At 42.0% G+C, this 19,836-nt stretch overlaps 1 protein-coding gene across 1 annotated transcript in view; it reads right to left on the bottom strand.

Annotated features, from left to right (window-relative positions):
- The window catches only part of PARP14 (poly(ADP-ribose) polymerase family member 14), a 79,563-nt gene that overhangs the window by 34,397 nt on the left and 25,330 nt on the right, over positions 1-19,836 (bottom strand). The window contains exons 6-9 of the mRNA XM_045287515.1: positions 16,886-19,137; positions 6,841-7,074; positions 6,125-6,346; positions 3,856-3,934 (exon numbers count right to left, since the gene is read on the bottom strand). Coding sequence (XP_045143450.1) covers positions 3,856-3,934; positions 6,125-6,346; positions 6,841-7,074; positions 16,886-19,137 — 2,787 coding nt within the window. The remainder of the gene's footprint in view (positions 1-3,855; positions 3,935-6,124; positions 6,347-6,840; positions 7,075-16,885; positions 19,138-19,836) is intronic.

Below are 19,836 nucleotides of genomic sequence, written 5' to 3'. Positions count from 1 at the left end.
AAAATGAGGACCTAATGTCGGGGGTTTAAATGGAGAGAAAATGTTTTGAGAAACGATGTACAAATGCGCTTTAAACAATTGATGTGTGTATGGATTGGGATAACAGTTGTATGAGCCCCTAATAAAATGTTAAAAAAAATAAAATAAAATAAAATAAAATGGCATTTCAAGGGGGAAAATGACAAAAAATTTTCTATTAAAAGAATAAAAAAAACAAAACAAAACAATAACAAAGTCAACAACAATAACAAAATAAAACACAGGAAAAGCTCAGTCCAAAGGTAGCAGAAAATAATAAAAACTAGAAAAACTTAAAATGGTTTATAGGGAAAGCAAATGATAAGATGTTAAAATTTAACCTAATTATTTCTGCAGTAACCTACTTTCCAGTGTACTTTGTCTGAAGGCAAGGCTATTCACTACTCTGATCAATGGTGAAGTAATTTAATGAAGGTTTAATCCTCGTGAGAACTCTGCAAATGGATTTTGGGCTTTCACTGTCATCCATAACCTTCTGAAAACTAGATCTCAGAATTTAAGCTCTAATACAATTCCCCTCTCTGATCTTGAATTTTATTATTTACAATCCTTGTATCACTCAGGCTGGTGTGCTTTTTCATTTGGACTTGGCTGGCACCTCGCTTTAAATGGCTGCTTTTTTTAAAAACAAACTTTCAGTACCCAAGACATAATTCTGATAGCCAGGTACCATCTGAATTCTTTACCACACCCTTCATGAGGGTAAAGTATCGAGTAGGGCCACATCCTAAACACCAATTGTTCTTTTGTTAAGGATTGCTTCATTTCTGACAAAGTATTTGAAAATAAATACATAATGTGGACTTGTATTGGCCAAGGAGAAGCAAGTCCACTAGAGCATATCTCTCCAGCATAATTAAAATGCTGGGTTAAAAAAAAATTTGTTCACTACCCAAGAATGCTGAAAAGTCAACAATAGTAGGCAGATTGAAGAGAGGAGTAACAACATCAAGAATCAACTTGCATATAGGAATGAATAACCTTGCTTTTGTTTTCTTCTTCTTTTCCCCCCAGCTTTGACCCAAGAGTGGTCCTCATGACAAAAATGCACAATGGGCGCATGCAGCAAAATTTCTCAAAGATTCGCTGTCTTTGTGGCCAGAGCACTCAAGAAAAGGAGTCCCTGTTACCCGAAAAGTGTAACAGGGAAGCTCTCTCTCTCTCTCTCTCTCTCTCTCCAGGGCCTACTCAAGGGTGACCCCATTTCAAAAGTCCACAAGAGCACTGCAGAGAGCTAGAACTCTGAGATATATTCTATATTTCAGGGTAGAAATCAGAAATAGGGAACCCTATAGTCTGAAGTGTGTGTGTGCATGTGCGTGTGCATGTGTGTGTGCACGTGTGTGTGTGTGTGTGTGTGTGTGTGTGTGTGTGTGTGTGTGTAAGAGAGAGACCCCTGTAACTCTTTCATTCTCTCTCTCCACTTTGTCCCAAGAAAAACCCCTGTTTCTGGTCAGAGAACCTGGAAAATTTATATCCGAAAGACAGAAGAGTATGAGGCGAACCTTAGCAAGAAGAAGCTGGAGGAGTGGACCCTCTGATTCTATATACAAGGGGTACCCAAAAACACGCTGGAATTTTTTTCCCAAAGCTATGTATTTAATTTTTTTTTTTACAAAACACCCTTATCACATACCTTCAAAGTACTCTCCACTACACTTAATACATTAGGCAAATCTGCTATTTCATTCTTGGAAACATTTTTTAAATTCATCTGTTTGGATAGCAGACACTACCTCCCTTGTTTTTTTCTTCACCTCTTCTACATCATCAAATCGCTGTGCTTTCATGTCTGTCTTCATTCACAGAAACAAAAAGAAGATGCACGGAGCCAAGGTCAGGTGAGTAAGGTTTGTGGGACAAGAGAGGCATGCTGTTTTTAGCCCCAAACTGGCACTGAGATGGCTGTGTAAGCAGGTGCATTGTCGTTGTGGTGAAACCAGTCCCCCATCTGCCACAAATCAGGCCTTTTTTTGTCACACATTGTTTCCCAATCTTTTTAGAACCTTTAAATAGAAAGCTTGAGTAACAGTCTGACCTGGTGGATCAAACTCCAAATGCACTATCCCCCTCACATAAAAAAAAAAAGAGCATCATCTTGACCTCTGATTTCTCTTGATGCGCTTTTTGGGGCCAAGGTGACAATGGTGTTTTTTCCAATGGCTTGATTGATGTTTGCTTTTGGGCTCGTAAGAATAGCACCATGTCTATCACCTTGGTGGAAAAATGACCTTGGCGGAAAAAATCTGGTCACTTTGGAGCTGTTCTTTCAAAGCAGCTCTTTTTCCAAGTCATTCAGAACCAGGGGCATAGATTTCAGAACAACCCTTCTCATTCCCAAATCTTCCATTAACATTCGCTGAACCAAGCTCCAAGACGGTCCAGATAGCGTCTCCATGTCTGCAAGGGTCTGTCGGTCTTTGAGCACACGCGCGAATTTTGTTGACATTTTCACCTGTTCAGTAAGTTGATGGATGTCCAGAACAAGGTTTGCCATCAATCAACATTTCACTTTTTTTGAAACCAGAAAACCATTTGTATACACTTGAGTTTTTCCCATTGCACTCTTTGTAAGCTGAAATGAAATATCTACTGGTTGCACTCAATAGTATAGTGGAGAATACATAGAAATGGATCAGTCGGGGGATGGACAACAGAAACGTTGGTGAAGGGAGATAGCGGATGGTATAAGATATAAAAATAATAATAATTCATAATTTAACAAGGGTTTACGAGAGTGGGAAGGAAAAAAGAGATGCTGATACCAAGGGCTCAAGTAGAAAGAAAATGCTTTGAAAATGATGATGGCAACAAATGTACAAATGTGCTTGGCACAATGGAGGGACGTATGGATTGTGATGAGATGTAAGAGACCCCAATAAAACAATTTTTAAAAAAAAGAAAGGAAGAAAATGACGATGGCAGCATATGCACAAATGTGCTTCATACAATTTTGTGTGGATCGTTATAAGAGCTGTAAGAGCCCCCAGTAAAATGATTTTTTTAAAAAGGAAAGCAAGAAGGAGAATGTTGTCATGGAATGGAAATAAAGGTGATAGGACAAAAAGAAAATGAAATGGATCAGTGAACTACTGAAATATGATCAACAGAAATGATCCAATCTAAACAACAGAGGGAAAAAAGTTGGGGGTTAAAAGATCCGCTGGGACTTGTGGGAGACCATTAAAAGATCCACCTTTTGTAGTCATAAAGTCCCAGAAAGAGAGGAAAAACAGACCAGTGCAGGAAAAAATTACTAAATGCAAAAATGACTAAAAAACCCCCCTCAAATTTGATGCAAGATATACACTTTCAGATCCAAGAAATCTCAGAGGCTCAGGATAGCAAAAGTCACCTCTATGCTATCCCAGAAAGGACGGCAGAGTGATGCATTTGGTTAGTGCTGTTACTCTAAGTTTGTCTAATTCTGAAAACATATGTCACATCATCCTTAGAAAATCGTCTCATCCCTGTCTAAAACTGTTGGATTGATTATATAACTTGGTCTGCCTTCTGTTTTTCTCCTGATCACATGAGGCTGGCCAGGGGCCTGCATGCTCAGGTGTATGGAATATACCATATATACTTGTGTATAAGCTGTTTTTCACCATATTTTTTAATGTAGTTTTTGCGATAAAATTAGGTGCCTTGGCTGATCGTCGGGCCAGCTTATACTAGAGTATATACGGTAATCGCCTATCTCATTTATCAACAGTTGACTTTTAAAACCGCCAATGCCTATCATTACCTTTCATCTATTACTGAATAGTTACTTAGCAACTAGAAATCATTTCTCAATTGCAAAGCGTACTGAACCTTGTTTATCTTCATTCTTGGGGATTTTGTCGCTGACGAGTTTCCCACGACGTCTTTTGGTAAATTCATCTGAAAATGCCTGGAGAGACAAGCACAGTTTTGACCACTACAATCCCCAGAAAACGCAAGCCTTTAATCATCGGTCTTTAGATCCAACATGCACACAAATTGTGAAAAACCCATTGCTATTGAGTCGGCTCCAACCCAACCCTAAAGCGACCCTACAGGACAGAACAGACTGCCCCATTGGATTTCCAGGCTGAAGAATGTCTGGAAGCAGATTGCCCTGTCTTTCTCCCATTGTGCAGCTAGTGAACTTGAACCTCTGACCTTCTGGTTAGCAGCGAGCACTCCAATGACTGTGCCACCAGAGATCCTTGCATACATATTTAAAAGAGAACACTTTTTCAAATATAAATCATTTTATTGAGAGTTCAAACCCACCAGCTGCAACAAGGGAAGAAGACTAGGCTGTCTGCTCTGGTAAATATTTACAGCCTCAGAAACTATGAAACACTTAACTCTGTGCTATGGGGTTGCTATGCATCACATCAGAATTGGCTTGATTGCAGTGAATTTCATTTTGAGAGGGTGAGCTCTTCTTGTGTGCCGGGCACTGTGTTAGGTAGCAGATGTATAACAGAGACGGGTTACCTTTCCTTGCCATTCTCAGCATTTAATGCCTCCCATTTAGTTAGTTTATTGGGTATAAATCTTGATTTCCAAATAGTTTTGATTTACAGGAAGAAATGGAACTACTCAACCTGTTCCATCATCCATATCATTTCACATGATGCAAGTCCCAGGGAGGTTGCTACAAAGAATTTTCTGATTCAAAGCTACTGTACAGGTCAACTAAGTGGATCATGTACCGTATATACTTGAATATAAGCCAATCCGAATATCAGCCGAGGCACCTAATTTTACCACAAAAACTGCATCAATGATGTGCTGAAAAACTTGGCTTATAAGGGAAATCTCTTGCAATCTTGAATTATGTGAATATCATGAAACTGTCCACACACTTCATAAGGTCCATTCCAAAGGGTTGTGAGGGCTTGGAGGACGGTGGTGATGGCTTAGAGAGCTCATGGTGACATGGCAAATCCCAGTCCAGAGTACCACCCACAGCTGGTGCTCAGTAAATGTGAGCTGGCAAATGAATTTGCTATGACTAAAGACGGTTCCAGCTCTACCCCATTCTAACCATGACCTTCAGTGATATCCTACCCTGGCATTTTCCTATTGATGGGGCTCTAACTGGACTTTTATTATGCATTAGGATTTCTTTGTCCACACAAAAGAGCATTCTATCTATCTAAAAGGGCTTAAGGGTTATATCCACACTGTTGCAATATGTAGGCTGTGTTTAAATTCTGACTCAAACCAATTAGTGGTACAAGCAAAATAAAGCAAAAATAAATAAGTTGGAAATGTGAACATTGACTTGATCATTGAGGAAATAAGTATTTTATCCATTTCTTTCAGGTTTGGTATAGTATTGTAGTTACATCTCTTTTTTAAAAAAATTTTTATTGCTTAAAATAAATACTGTGGGAAGGTGAGGGAGAAAGGGGGGCAGATTACAAGGATCTATATATAACCTCCTCCCTGGGGGACGGACAGCAGAGAAGTGGGTGAAGGGAGATGTTGGATGGTGCAAGATATGACAAAATAATAATAATTTATAAATTATCAAGGGTTCATGGGGGAGAGGGGAGCAGGGAGGGAAGGGGGAAAATGAGGAACTGATACCAAGGGCTCAAGTAGAAAGCAAATGTTTTGAGAATGATGATGGCAACAAATGTATAAATGTGCTTGACACAATGGATGTATGTGTGGATTGTGATAAGAGTTGTACAAGTCCCCGATAAAATGATTTAATTATTTAAAAAAAACAAACCACTGAATTATTTATGGGTGAGAGCTATGTATGGGATTTCTTCAATATGGAAGAAGAGGAAATAGGTAGAAATAAAGATGAGATAATACTGTCCATAAGATAATAATTATTAAAACTGAGTGATGGGTGCAAGAGTGCTAATTATACATTTTTGTTGATATTTTGTATGTTTTAAGTTTCCATTAATAATAAATTTTTTATATCCATAATTCATCTGAAATTTGCGATGCTATTGTAATGGTTTACCCTACTCCCTTACATTTCCACATGAACAATACTTGAAAGAAGCACTTTATGAGAGCAAGAAGACATCTGAGAACACTAGGGCTGAGTTGCCAAAATAACCAGAAACAAGTGAGACTTTACCTGAATATTTTCATGATCGCTTGGGTGCAACAGAAAGTGTACTTCTTCTACCGCTTTCAGTTGCTGCGTGCTGCTAAATTTTAACACTTCTGAAACAATTAATTCGGCAAAAATGGTTTTAGGAAATCCCAAATTTCCTGTTCCGATAGCTGGGAATGTAATTGATTTTACTGACAAGTACTCAGCGTTCTCCAAACACCTTGTGATTAAGTCTTCCATAATCTGAAAAGCACAAAGCACATGCTTATAAGTCGTGACTGAGAAAGAGGAATTAAAACAAAAAGAACAAGAATTGAGCAACTTTGACTATGATATCTGTCTGTTCCTTTTTGGTTTAAACAGAGGCTGTGGGCAGTCAGAAAGGGAATTTTAAAAAATGCAAGAGCCAAGGGGAAAGGGAAACGAGAATAATAGAGACTCTCCACAAAGATTCAAACTCACTCAAGAATGATGGGGGGACTCCTAATTCTGCCCTAATGGATCATCTTCAAGAACCCTCTCCTGAGGAGCCCCGACCATTTTTGAGAACTCACATGAAGATCTATTATACTTCAGTCTTCAGAGAAGTCAGCTATAGCTGAAATAAATTGCCATAACGCTGCCAGGAATGTGGCCTGATTACACAAGCGTAACAGATATGTTCCAATCTCCAGTATACTGAGGGAAGAGTCCAAAGGAGTGCCCAATTTCCTGAAGAATCAAAAACCAGCTTCTACCTTCCGAGATGATGCGTCGTTGGCCCACGCTGGAGGCACCACATGAAGCACATGCTGGCAGTGTAGTTGATGACCACGGGTTGTCAGTATTGTGCCATCACCGACGAGAACCCCTTGTCCGACTTGGTTCAATTCCACCTGGAGCTGTGGCCCAGCTTTTTCTAAGAGAGCCCGAGAAAGGGGCCCTCTATCAAGCCCAAGGTCCGTGGAAATGGAGTTGACAACAACATCAGTCTAAAGACAAAAGCATTTGTTTCAAATTCTAGCAACAGCATTCATCAAAATTTATTGTATTTGAACCACTGATCTTGCACAACGGGAAAATACTGTAAGGCTTAGGGTTTCATAGATCAAGATGTCTAAAAAGTTAATAATCACAAGGCTTTCAAAACCCTGCATGAATGGGGAGCTGATATCAGGGGCTCAAGTGGGAAGAGAATGCTTTGAACATGATGATGGCAGCATACATGCAAATGTGCTTGACACAATGGATGAATGTATGGAATGTAGTAAGAAATGTAAGCGCCCCCAATAAAAGTACTTAATAAAAAAATAATCTGAGAGGCTGAACTATATAAGAATGTAACTTCAAAAAAAAAAGAAAAAAAAAGAATGTAACTTCAATATCGGAGTAAGTCTCATTAACAAATTGCTGTAGACAGGGATTTGGGGTTTCAAAGGATAAGCTCCACTCTTGGTTTTTCTCACTAGTAAGATCCTCACCCCTGTTGTGGCATGTCCTTCCTTGCTGATGGGAAAGACTACCTGAAATATTTATGGAATGAACAGACAGCATCACCAAAAGTGGAGACAAGATGAAGGTTGTCAAAATTTAATTTTACCTGAATTCCCCAATCAATTCCCATTGAAACAACAGCCAAGAGATCAAATGGCATATTGCATGGGGTAGATTTGCTTCAAAAGATCCTTTACGTTTTGAAGTGTGAAGTTATTATTTTTAAGACTAAGGTGTGTCTGATCCAAATGTTTTATTGGTAATTAATGCCCATGAAAATTGGAAATTGACTAAAGAAGAGAAATTGTAAGTATACATCTTTGAATTACAGTATTTGCAAAAAAAACTAAAACTACCATCAGCATTGGAAGAAGCGAGCATAGTGAGATCTCCTCTCCTGTACTTTGGATATCTCATCAGAAGGGAACAGTCCTTGGAGAAAGGCAACATACTCTCTAGGTAAAGCAGCAGATCAACAAAAAAAGAGGAAGACCCTCACAAAATGGATTGACAGTCACTCCAATATACGAATGAATGATTATCAAAATGACAGAGGACTAACATTTCTTCCCCTCCCTCCCCTGCCCGCCCTTCCTCATGAACCCTTGATAAGTTATAGATTATTTTCATATCTTACATTGTCCTCTGTTGCCCCTCACCCATTTTTCCATTATTCATCCCCCTGTGAGGGGGTTATAAGTTGATCCTAATGACCGATTTCCCCTCCCCCCACACACACACTCTCTTTATCCTCCTGGTATCTCTACTCTCATTGTTGGCCCTGGGGGATTTATCTATCCTGGATTCCCTGTGTTGCAGGCTCTTATCTGTAGCAGTGGCATGTTCTGGTCTAATCCAATTTGTAAGGTAGAATTGAGGTCATGATAGTGGGGGAAGGAAGCACCAAAGAACTAGAGGAAAGTTGTGTGTTTCATCAGTGCTATACTGCACCCTCACTGGCTCATCTCTTCTCTGTGACCTCTCTGTGAGGGGATGTCCAATTGTCTACAGATGGGCATTGGGTCTCCACTCCATGCCACGGCCCCCCACCACCACCTCCATTCACATTGGGTATGATTTTGTTCTGGGTCTTAGATGCCTGATACCTGATCCCATCGACACCTCATGATCACCCAGGCTGGTGTGCTTATTCCATGTGGGCTTTGTTGCTTCTCAGCTAGATGGCCACATGTTTATCTTCAAGCCTTTAAGACCCCAGACCCTATATCTTTTGATAGCTGGGCACCTTCAGCTTTTTTCACCCCACATTTGCTTATACACCTATTTTTGTCTTCAGCAATCGTGTCGGGAAGGTGAGCATCACAGAATGCTAGAGACAAACTAAGACTTGTCAAAAAAAACAATATATAAAATGTTATGGGACTGCTAAAGGAATCCAGAGAATAAGTCGTGTGTGTGTGTGTGTGTGTGTGTGTGTGTGTGTGTGTGTGTGTGTGTAAAATGTAGCCCTCATACATTGCTGATGAGAATGTAAATTGGTGTAACTATTTTGGAAAACAATCTGGTGGTTCATCAAGATGTGGAAAAGCAGGATAAACAATCCTGAGGAGAAAACAACGAGACCAATGGTTCCAGGGGGACATGGGGGAGGGGGAGGCAGGGGAAAAGAAGGAGGGTGTCAACAAACCCAGGGACAAAAGAACAAGTGATCTAAAATAAATGGCGAGGAGGACATAGGATGCCTGGTGGGGCTTGATCAAGGGCAATGTAACCAAGAGAAATTACTGAAACCCAAATGAAGACCAAACATGATAGTGGGACAAGAGGAAAGTAAAAGGAAATAAAGGAAAGAACTAGAAGGCAAAGGACATTTATAGAGGTCTAAATACAGGCATGTACATGTGTAAATATATATAACAATAGGGAAATAGATCTATGTACTTATATTTATATGTTAAGTATTAAGGTAGGAGACGGACATTGGGCCTCTACTCATGTCCTCCCTCAACGCAAGAACACTTTGTTCTAACAATCCGGCATTCTGTGATACTCACCTTCCTTGACACGATCGCTGAAGACAAAATAGGTGCATAAGCAAATGTGGTGAAGAAAGCTGATGATGCCCTGGTATCAAAACATATAGTGTCTGGGGTCTTAAAGGCGTGAAGATAAACAAGTGGCCATTTAGCTCAGAAGCAACAAAGACCACATGGAAGAAGCACCCCAGCATGGATGATCATAAGGTGTTGATAGGATCAGGTATCAAAGACCCAGAACAAAAAAATCATATCAATGTGAATGACGGGGAGTGTGGAGTGGAGACCCAAAGCCCATCTGTACACAATTGGACATCTCCTTATAGAAGGGTCACAAGCCAGTCAGGGTACAGTATAGCACTGATGAAACATACAACTTTCCTTTAGTTCTTGAATGCTTCCTTCCCCCCACTATCATGACCCCAATTCTACCTTACGAACCCAGCTAGACCAGAGCATGTACATGGGTATAGACAAGAGCTGAAAACACAGAGAATCCAGGACAGATAAACTCATTGAGAGCAATATTGAGAGTAGCCATACCAGAAGGGGAAGGGGAAGGTGGGGGGAGAAAAGGGGAACCGATCACAACGATCGACATGACCCCCTCTCAGGGGGATGGACAACAGAAAAGTGGGTGAAGGAATACAGTGGTTGGTGTAAGATATGAAATATATATATATATAAATTATCAAGGATTCACAAGAGAGGGAGGGGGGAAATGAACTGACACCAAAGGCTTAAGTAGATAGAAAATGTTTTAAAAATGATGATGGCAACATATGTACAGATGTGCTTGACACAATGGATGGATGGATGGATTGTGATAAGCGCTGTTAGAGACCCAAAAAAAATGATTTAAAAAAAAGATGTGAAACATAAATTAACATATGATCCAATTGGTACTCTTAGATATAACTAATATAATTGAGAATGTAAGTCTATGCAAATACTTCTGCACAAATTCTCATAGCCATATTATTTACAATAATGAAAATCAGAAATACTTCAAATGTCCATCAGCGGATGAATGGAAAAACAAAATATCATGAATCTATAGCATGGATTATGGATTATCCATTAAAAAGAATGAAGCATTCCTGCATGTAATGACAGGGACTAACCTTGAAACCATTACACCAAGTGAAAGGCGATAGACACAGGAAGTGCACCTGTGACCTGCTTCCGTTTATATTCACTGAGGAGAACAAGCACACCTGTTGGTCAGGAGTCAGATGAGGGCCTGGGGAGGCCTGAGGGAGGGGCACGTACTGGGAATGTGACTGTTGGTGTATAAGGAATTTCTTATGGGGTTAATGAAAAAGTTCGAAAACTGACAGTGGTGATGGTTGCACACGTCTGTGAATTTACTAAAAGTCATAATAGAACTGTATACTTTAATGGCTGTGGGGTACAACTTGCACCTCGATTAAGCACCTCACAAAAGGAGGATTGACCATGACTGTGACAAAAAGCACACAAAAACTTCCTTTTCACATGTGCTGTGGGAACAGGCTCACCAGAGAGGATTTCAGGCTAAAGCCATTTCTCTCGAGCTGTTTCCCTACATTGCACTGGGCACTGTTTGAATGGAAGCTTAGAGATGAGCAAAGTGGAGCATTTGGCAAATTGTTAAATCTAGTTCATTTCATCGGATATCCTGGCATAGATTCCCAAACTTATCTGGCCTACTGGTCCCTTTTCAGAAAAAAACCCAAAAACCTCAGCACCCCATGGCAATGAAGTACTTTTGTGCTATTACCCATCATCAGGATCAAGTGTGAGTGTCTGCTTTTGCAGCCCCCCTGGATCGTTCCAGTGCCTCCAAGGGCAGTCTCACCTACTTTGGAAAATAATGCTGCAGAACATAGACAATTGCCTTTCCCTTCAAATAATGAGGGTGCCTAACACCCAATGTTGATACGGCTTTGATTACAGTTTTTGAATTAAACATTTAGATCTTGATTAAAACTTTCACCGAATTATGATTTTTGCTATTATGCTAAGAAACTTGGTTTTCTAGCTTTTGGTTCTTTTAATCTCCCTCGTAAAGTGTAGAATTCAAATGAGACCAGTGTAGGAGTAAAACGGGCGTTCACCACGCCTGTACCCTCTGAGCCCTTCCCCTAGCCCAAGGTGGGCAGAGGAAGAGGTAGTTACATAATTTTGTCAGGTAGAAAGGTTGGGGTGGAAAACAAGCAATTATATCAATGCAAAAGAAGGGGGGTTGGAGTGTAGACCCAAAGACTATCTGTAGACAATTGGATATCTCCCCACAGAAGGGTTACAAGGAAGGGACAATTCAACCAGGGTGCAGCATAGCCCAGACGAATGCTTCCTCCACCCACTCCACCACCATGACCCAGTTCTACCTTACAAATCCAGCTAGACTGGAGTACACGCATTGGTACAGATAAGAGCTTTCCACACATGGAATTGAGGACAGATAAAACCTTCAGGAACAGTAGTGGAAGTAGCGATATCATTAGAGTAAGGGAATAGTGGGGAGTGGGGGAAGGGGTAGATAGGAGAAACCCATCACAAGTTTGGATATATAGTCCCTCACCAGGGGGACAAATAACAGAAATGTGGTGAAGGGAGACAAGGGACAGTGTAAGACATGAGACAACAATAATATAAGTGATCAAGGATTCACGAAGGTGGGAGCATATGGGTGGGAGAGGAAAATGAGAAGCTGATACCAAGGGCTCAAGTAGAAAGAAAATGTTTTGGGAATGTTGATAACAACATACAAGTGTGCTTAATACAATTGAATGATAGATTGTCATAAGATTTGTAAAAGTCCCCTAATAAAGCGATTAATAATAATAATTTAAAAAAAGAGGTAGGGATGGAGTCTAGCCCGTCAATCAGGTCCCAGCCTGAAGGTGCCTCCTTGTGGGCATGACCTACTCATAATGAGGGTCCTGGGAACCCCCCCCACCCCCCACTCTCTGCCTTCACCTTTCTGTTGATAAGCCATGCTGAACCACCAAGAGCCCTGGAGGGGCTTCCACTGACATTGGATCCACAGGACTTTGCACCCACCAGCCAGTGATGTTCCTGCGTCATTGCATACGGCTCCATAAGTCTGAAGAGAAACTTGTGGGCTAGCATTGGACATATAGATTTGAGTTGGACTGGGCTGGGATGTTTTCCTGATAAACAATTACTTCTTGATATAAAGCTCTTTCTTACACATATATGTGTGCCACTGGATTTGTTTCTCTAGTCAAGCCATCTTCACACACTAGTATTCACTGGAAAGCACATCTATGGCGCAGCCAGATAGTAAAAGGCAAGTATTTATATTGGCTGCTAGAAATAGACTTTGCCCTGCCCCTCACCAGTGCTCACACCACTCCATTGCCCTTTCAGACTGTTATCCCCCAGAATGCCCTAGAACTCCCAATTAAACAAACCACATGGCCAAGGCTTCCAGATCCTGCTGTTCTGATAGGTCTATGTTGAATAGGTATTTAAATACATTTTAAAAAATCATCACCCTTTTGTTATCAGGTGCCATTGAGTCGCTTCGACCTGGAGCCACCCTATGCACAGCGGACTAAAACACTGCTTGGCCCTACACCATCCTCTCAATTGTTCTTATGCCTGAACCCATTGATGGAGCCACTGTGATGTCCTTCTACAGCGACATGATGTCCTGTCAGGGTCTCACCTGACAATATGTCCAAAGTATGTACGATGAAGTCTTGCCATCCTCGCCTCTAAGGAACACTCTGGCCTTACTTCTTCTGATACAGATAGGATGGTCTTTTTAGCAGTCCATGGTACTTTCAATATTCTTCTCCAGCACCACAACTTGAATGCATTGACTAGTCTATGGTCTTCCTTAATCCAACGTCCAACATGGCTTGTGTCAGGTGCACACAAGTCCCTAGAGTAACATCCTTACTCTTCCAATACTCTAGAGAGGTCTTATGCTGCAGATTGACCCAATGCAATTCATGAGCACTGATTGTGGATCCAAGTAAGACAAAATCCTTGACAACTTCAACCTTTTCTCCATTTACCATGTTACATATTGGTCCAGTTGCCAGGATTTGGGTCTTCCTTACAGTGAGTTGTAATCCAAACTGAAGACTACAATCCTTGACCTTCATCAGCAAGTGCTTCAACTCCTCCACACTTTCAGTAAACAAGGTTGTATCATCTGCATACCGCAGGTTGTTAGTGAGCCTTCCTCCAATCCTGAAGCTGCACACTTCTTCATAGAATCCAGCTCCTCTGATGATTTCTTCAGCATATAGATTGAACAAGTATGGTGAGAGGATACAGCCCTGATGCCCACCTTTCCTGATTTTAAACCATGCAGTACATCGTTGTTCTGTTTGTACCACCGCCTCTTGATCCATGTACAGATCATCCTCATGAGCAGGATGAAGTGTTCTGGAATTCCCAATCTTCTCAAGGTTATCCGAAGGCAAATGCCTTCGCATAGTCAATGAAACACAAGTAAACAACTGTCTGGTATTCTCTGTTTTCAACCAAGATCCTTCTTACATCAGCAGTGATAGCCCTTGTTTCACGCCCTCTTCTGAATCCAGCCTGAACTTCTGGCAGTTCCTTGACAATGTGCCGCTGCAACCATTGTTGGGTGATCTTAAGCAAAATCTCACTTGTGTGCGATATCGATGATATCATTTTATAGCTTGAGCATTCTGTTGGGTCACCTTTCCTCGGAATGGACACTAGTAAGAAGCTCTTCCGGTCAGTTGGCCAGGTAGCTGTCTTCCAAATTTCCTGGCATAGACAAGTGAGTTCTTTCTGAAACATTTCAGTTGGCATTCCACCAATTCCAGAGACTTGTTTTTGGCTAATGCCTTCAGTGCAGCTTGAACCTCAACCTTCAGCACCATTGATCCTTGCTAATATGCTACCTCCTGAAATGGTAAATTGTTAAATAGGTCTTTCTGGTCCAGTATTCTGTCCATCTTCTTTGCACCTTTCAATATTTTGCCTATAGAATCTTTAAAAATTGTAATTCCAGGATTGAATTTTTTCTTGAATTCTTTCTATTTAGATATGCTGAGCATGTTCTTCCCTTTTGTTTTTCTAATTCTAGGTCCTTGCACATTTCGTTATAATATTTGGCTTTGTCTTCTCGAGCTGTCCTTTGAAATTTTCTATTCAGCTCCTTCCCGTCATCCTTTCTTCCATTTGCTGTAGTACTCTACACTTAATAGCAAGTTTCAGAGTCTCTTCTGACATCCACTTTGATCTTTCCTTTCCTGTTTTTCTTTTAATGGCCTTTTGCTTTCTTCATGAGTGATGTTCTTGATGACCTCCCACAGCTCATCAGGTCTCCTGTCATTAGTGTTCAATGAGTCCAATCTGTTCTTGAGACGTTCTCAAAACTCAGGTGGGATAGACGCAAGGTCGTATTTGGCGTCTGTGGACTTGTTTTAATTTTCTTCAGCTTTATCCTGAACTAACATCTGAGCAATTGGTAGTCTGTTTCAGAGTCGGCCCTGTTCTGGTTTTGGCTGCTGATCCTGAGCTTCTCTATCCTGCCTTCCCACAGATGGAGTCAATCTGATTTCTGTGTGTTCCATCTGGGAAGTCCATGGATATAGTTGCCTTTTGTGTTGTTGAAAAAAAGGTATTTGCTTTGAACAAATCCTTGGTTTTGCAAAATTCTATCAGGGGATCTCCAGCTTCATTTCTATCAAGTCCATATTTTCCAACTACAGTTCCTTCCTCTCTGTTTCCAACTCTTACTTTCCGATCACCAATAACTGTCAATACATCTTGGTTGCATGTTTGATTAATTTCTGATTAAAGTCCTTGGTAGAATTCTTCAATTTCTTCATCACTAGCTTTTGTGTTTGGTGCATACATTTGGATAATAGGTGTATTGATTGGATTTCCTGAAGTCAGATAGATATAATCCAGTCACAGGTAGCATTGTGCTTCATGATGGATTTAACAAGATCCTTTCTGACAATGAATGCCACTCCATTCCTCTGGATTGTGTTATTCCCAACTTAGTAAATCATTTGATTTTCTGATTCAAAATGGCCAATACCAGTCCATTTCGGTTCCCTAATGCCTAGAATATTGCTCTTCATGCATTCCATTTCATTTTTGACCACTTTCCATTTTTCTAAAAATCATACTTCACACATCCCAAGTTCCAATCGTTAGCTGATTTTTGCAGCTGTTTCTCTTTACCTTGAGTCGTGCCCCATCAGCAGTGAAGATCCCAAAGGCTCCACTCTCACAGTCACCATGGTCGACTCCCCTCCAAGAAATCATCTCTTCAGTCACATTTCAAGTGCCCTGGGACCTGAGGGGCCCATCTGCTGGTAATATCCCTAACAATGCTCTGCTTCCTTTGTTGAGGATCTCAGTATTTGACTCTGCTTCCAAACTTTGCACAAAGTTTTCAGTGGCAGCTTCTTCCCCGGAAGTGGCGAGTGGAGTCCTTGTTCATTTTCCGTTCTTAGTCTGGAAGCTGTGCTGAGACCTGGTTGCTTAGAGCCGTGGTTCTCAACCTTCCTAATACCGCGACCCTTTAAGACAGTTCTTCATGTTGTAGTGACCCCCATCCAAGCATCAAATTATTTTTTTTCATAAAATTATTTTCGTTGCTACTTCAGAACTGACATTTTGCTACTGTTATGAATTGGGCAAAAGGGGTCGCGACCCACAGGTTGAGACGCGCTGACTTAGCGTGACCCTGCTGGCATGTGAATTACCAGTGACATAGCTTCCAGCATCACAGCAACACACAAGCCCCCACAGTACGACAAACTGACAGACAAGTGGTGGATCACCCTCTCAGCCAGTCGAAAACTGTCCCTACAGAAAGCCCAGACCTTCCCCAAGTCTATGTCCCCCGTCTCCAAGCTTCCTTACTGGTACTGGGTGCTGAAATCCCTCCTTTTGCAGGCCACACACTCAGCCTCACACGATTCCTGCCCCTGCCTGCCCCACGTGCTAATTTCCTATCTCTGTCACCTATAAATTCGACCTCCCAAATCACCGAAGATTTGCCGCAAGATGCCAGCAGTCACTGACAAAGTATAGAGAGCCATGCAAAGGTGGCGTCTTGGTGTGCTTTGCCATTTACTGGCAATCGGATTTCAATATACTTATATTCCCTAGAAATAATCAGACAAATCTTTGAGCAAATTACATGGGGAAGGAGCTCGTATATCCGAGCAAAGCCCTGGAGGCACGGAACGCTCACTCATTTCCTCCTATAACATGGTCTCGTCTTTGGCCCCAGATGAGAGAACCGGGGCCAGTTGGAGGTCACGGCCTTCGGTGGCATAGAGACACTCACCATCACATTCTGCACGTCTCCTTTCATAAGGTGGATCTTCAGGCCTTCGGGGGACACCAGAACGTTGCTGGTTCCAGGATCATTTATCGGCATGGGTTGGCTTGCTGCTGACACACTAGGCAGGAGAGTATTAGTAGGCTCTGGTGCTTTAAACATAGTTTTCACCGCTTTAGCAAAAGCCTCGACAGTCTTCTCAGATGAATCCACAAGGTAAATCTCTTTCAAAGTGCGCCCATCCCTGTGGTACAGGAAGTTTTCCTTGATGGCCACCACAATGGTCTCCACACACTGATCCAAAGGAAAGCCAAGAGATCCAGAACTAATGGCTGGGATAGCAATGGACTGAGCCTTGTGTTTTTCAGCCAGACTAAGGCTTTCTTCCACGACTTTCCTTAGTAGGTACAGACACCTCGGGACATCAAGCGCGTCCCACCGGGGCCCGACTGCATGGATCACATGCTGGCATGGGAGCTTTCCGACTCTGGAGACGATGGCGCTGCCTGGTGGGAGCGGGCCCTTCACCTTTATTAGGCGGTCGCAGTCAGACTGCAAGTCAGGGCCGGCAGCTTTTGAAAGTGCACCGGCAAGGCCCTTGTCGTGCTTGAGGTCCTTGTTCGCCGCATTCACCACCACATCCACAGGAAAGTGGGTCAAGTCGCCCCGCTGAACCAGCAGTGAGACTCCAGGAGCCAAGAGAGCCTTAGCACAGCCCTGCTGCCCACCTGCGTGGCCACCACCCTCCCTCCCCTCATCTTCCTGAAGGTCAATAAAACAACCGAAGCGCCTTTTGGTCTCCCCCTTATAATAGCGGTCTTTGTCCAGGAAGAAGTGACGGGCTGCTGGAGTATTGATGCAGATGCTTTTCAGACAGACTGAATCCTGGATTTCCTGGATAATCTTTACTCCTTCCAGGACTTTGGTCTTTGAGCCAATTAGTAAGATGCTTTTTCCCTTATTCTCCACATTGAAAATCACCTGCATGTTTTTCTTAGTCTTTATTTTTGACCAAATGAGCTTCTTTTCTGACCTGATATACTGAGCCACTAAGGAAGACTGTAGTTCAATCGATCTCTCTATTTTTGTGTTTTCTTCAACAAAGGCAAAGAGTACTTTATAGATTTCATTGACCTCTCTCACACAGCCCGCTATGATGATCTCAGCTTTGGTGTCGGAAGTTACCTCATCGATGGTCACAGTTGTGGATGAGGAATTATGTTTCTTATGCAAACTATGAATATGCCCTTTCCATTTCTTATCTTTAAGAACGTCCCTGTCCTCAATTTCAATGCGTTTATAATGTAAGGCATTGGCCATTTGTTGTTCAGCATCTAGCAGGCCTTTAACAGAACAGCTGGTTAGGAGCACAGCTGCATGCTCTAGCTCATAAATAGCTAGGATTTCCTTTGCTATGAAGAGAGACATCGAGAATTCTTCACTGTCTATCTGCTTCAGAAACTGTAAAATCTCCAAGGGCACCTGAAGGCTTTTCTGAACCATGGAGTGCACCTGCTCCTGAATGTTGCACTTCATTCTATACACATCAACCTGGGGCCCTTTCAGGAACATGTGCCCAGCGCCGGCATCATAAGAAATCTCTACCTCCGGACACTGTGTGTGTGGATCCTTCAGTAAACCACAGAGACTCAAAAGGGAATATTTTCCTGGAGAAATGGCCATTTTCTCCTTCAGGCTCTGCTCTTCCCGTTTCACTTTTTCAACAGTGCTTTCTATTAAGGTCTTCATTTGTGGCTCGATGCTTTGCACATCCTCTGAGTTCCCTGCAAGGGTAACCGTCTCCCCAACTGTATCATACTCAATCAAAACCTTGTCATCTTCAAAGTCATCTTTTATGGTGTTCCATATTTGGGGGTCCACGTGCATTGTGATAACTTGATATTGAGATACAATGGCCCAGAATGCTGTGGAAACATCTTCACTCCATGTAGCGATTCTTGGTCTTCCTTGATTGACTAAGGTGGCTGCAGGCCTGATGGTGACAATACCACTGGGTGGGGCCCAGGTTAGCTCACAATGGTAACGCCCCATTTCATTGTCTATCTCCTCAATCAGGTGCTTATTTTTCTGTAAGAACTTCCATAGAGGAAGAGGCACTGACTTTTCCAATGGTGCTGGAAGCTTGATCATGGGCTTCTCCTTGCCGTACAGGGCCGTGCCCAAAGAATGATAGTATGGGAATATAGAGAGTGGCATGTTATTGAAGATAAGTTTCTTGGTCAAGATGGTGTCCAGCACTGGAAAGGAAAGAAATGAAAATAAATCAATCCCAATGAGATATAATCCAAATCAATAAAAACTTTCTTGTTCTAGAGGGGGTGAAACTTAAGTTTATGAATCTTTATTAGAAAATGACACCACTCCCAATGTGTTCAAATATCAATTTACATTGACTAACACTGCACCAAAAAAATAACACCCTGAAAAGTCAAATTCATTACCATCAGGTCAAATCCAACACATAGCAACCCGACAGAACAAAGTAGAACTGCCGCCAAGGGCTTCCACGGCTGTAGACCTTTAGGAATCAGATTGCTACATCTTTCCCCTGTAGAGAGGCTAGTGGGTTCAGATCATTGCCTTTTGGCTAGCAGCTGAGTCCTTAACCGCTGTACCACCAGGTCTCCTCATAGTGCGCTGGTGTCCCTTACTTACGGGAGCCCTGGTGGTATAGTGGTTATGAGTTGGGCTGTGACTGCTTGGTTGGCAGTTCGAAACCACCAACGGTGCCTTGGGACGAAGACTGGGCTTTCTATTCCCATGAAGAGTGCCAGACAGTCTCAGAAACCCACAGGGGGTTGCTATGAGTCCGCACTGGCTCGATGGCAGTGAGCTTGGTTTGGTTATGACTTATTTAAGGAGTCCTTGTGCTGCCTCGGATTAAGCATCGGGCTGCTATCTGAAAGGTCAGAGGTTCAAACTCTGCTTCTCTGCCG

Source organism: Echinops telfairi, unplaced genomic scaffold (genome assembly GCF_000313985.2).
Source record: "Echinops telfairi isolate 266 unplaced genomic scaffold, ASM31398v2 ScPeMD7_17;HRSCAF=63, whole genome shotgun sequence".
NCBI classification, from domain to species: domain Eukaryota; kingdom Metazoa; phylum Chordata; class Mammalia; order Afrosoricida; family Tenrecidae; genus Echinops; species Echinops telfairi.
Note: the sequence above shows the minus strand (reverse complement) of the source record. Positions and strands in the feature narration are given on the sequence as shown.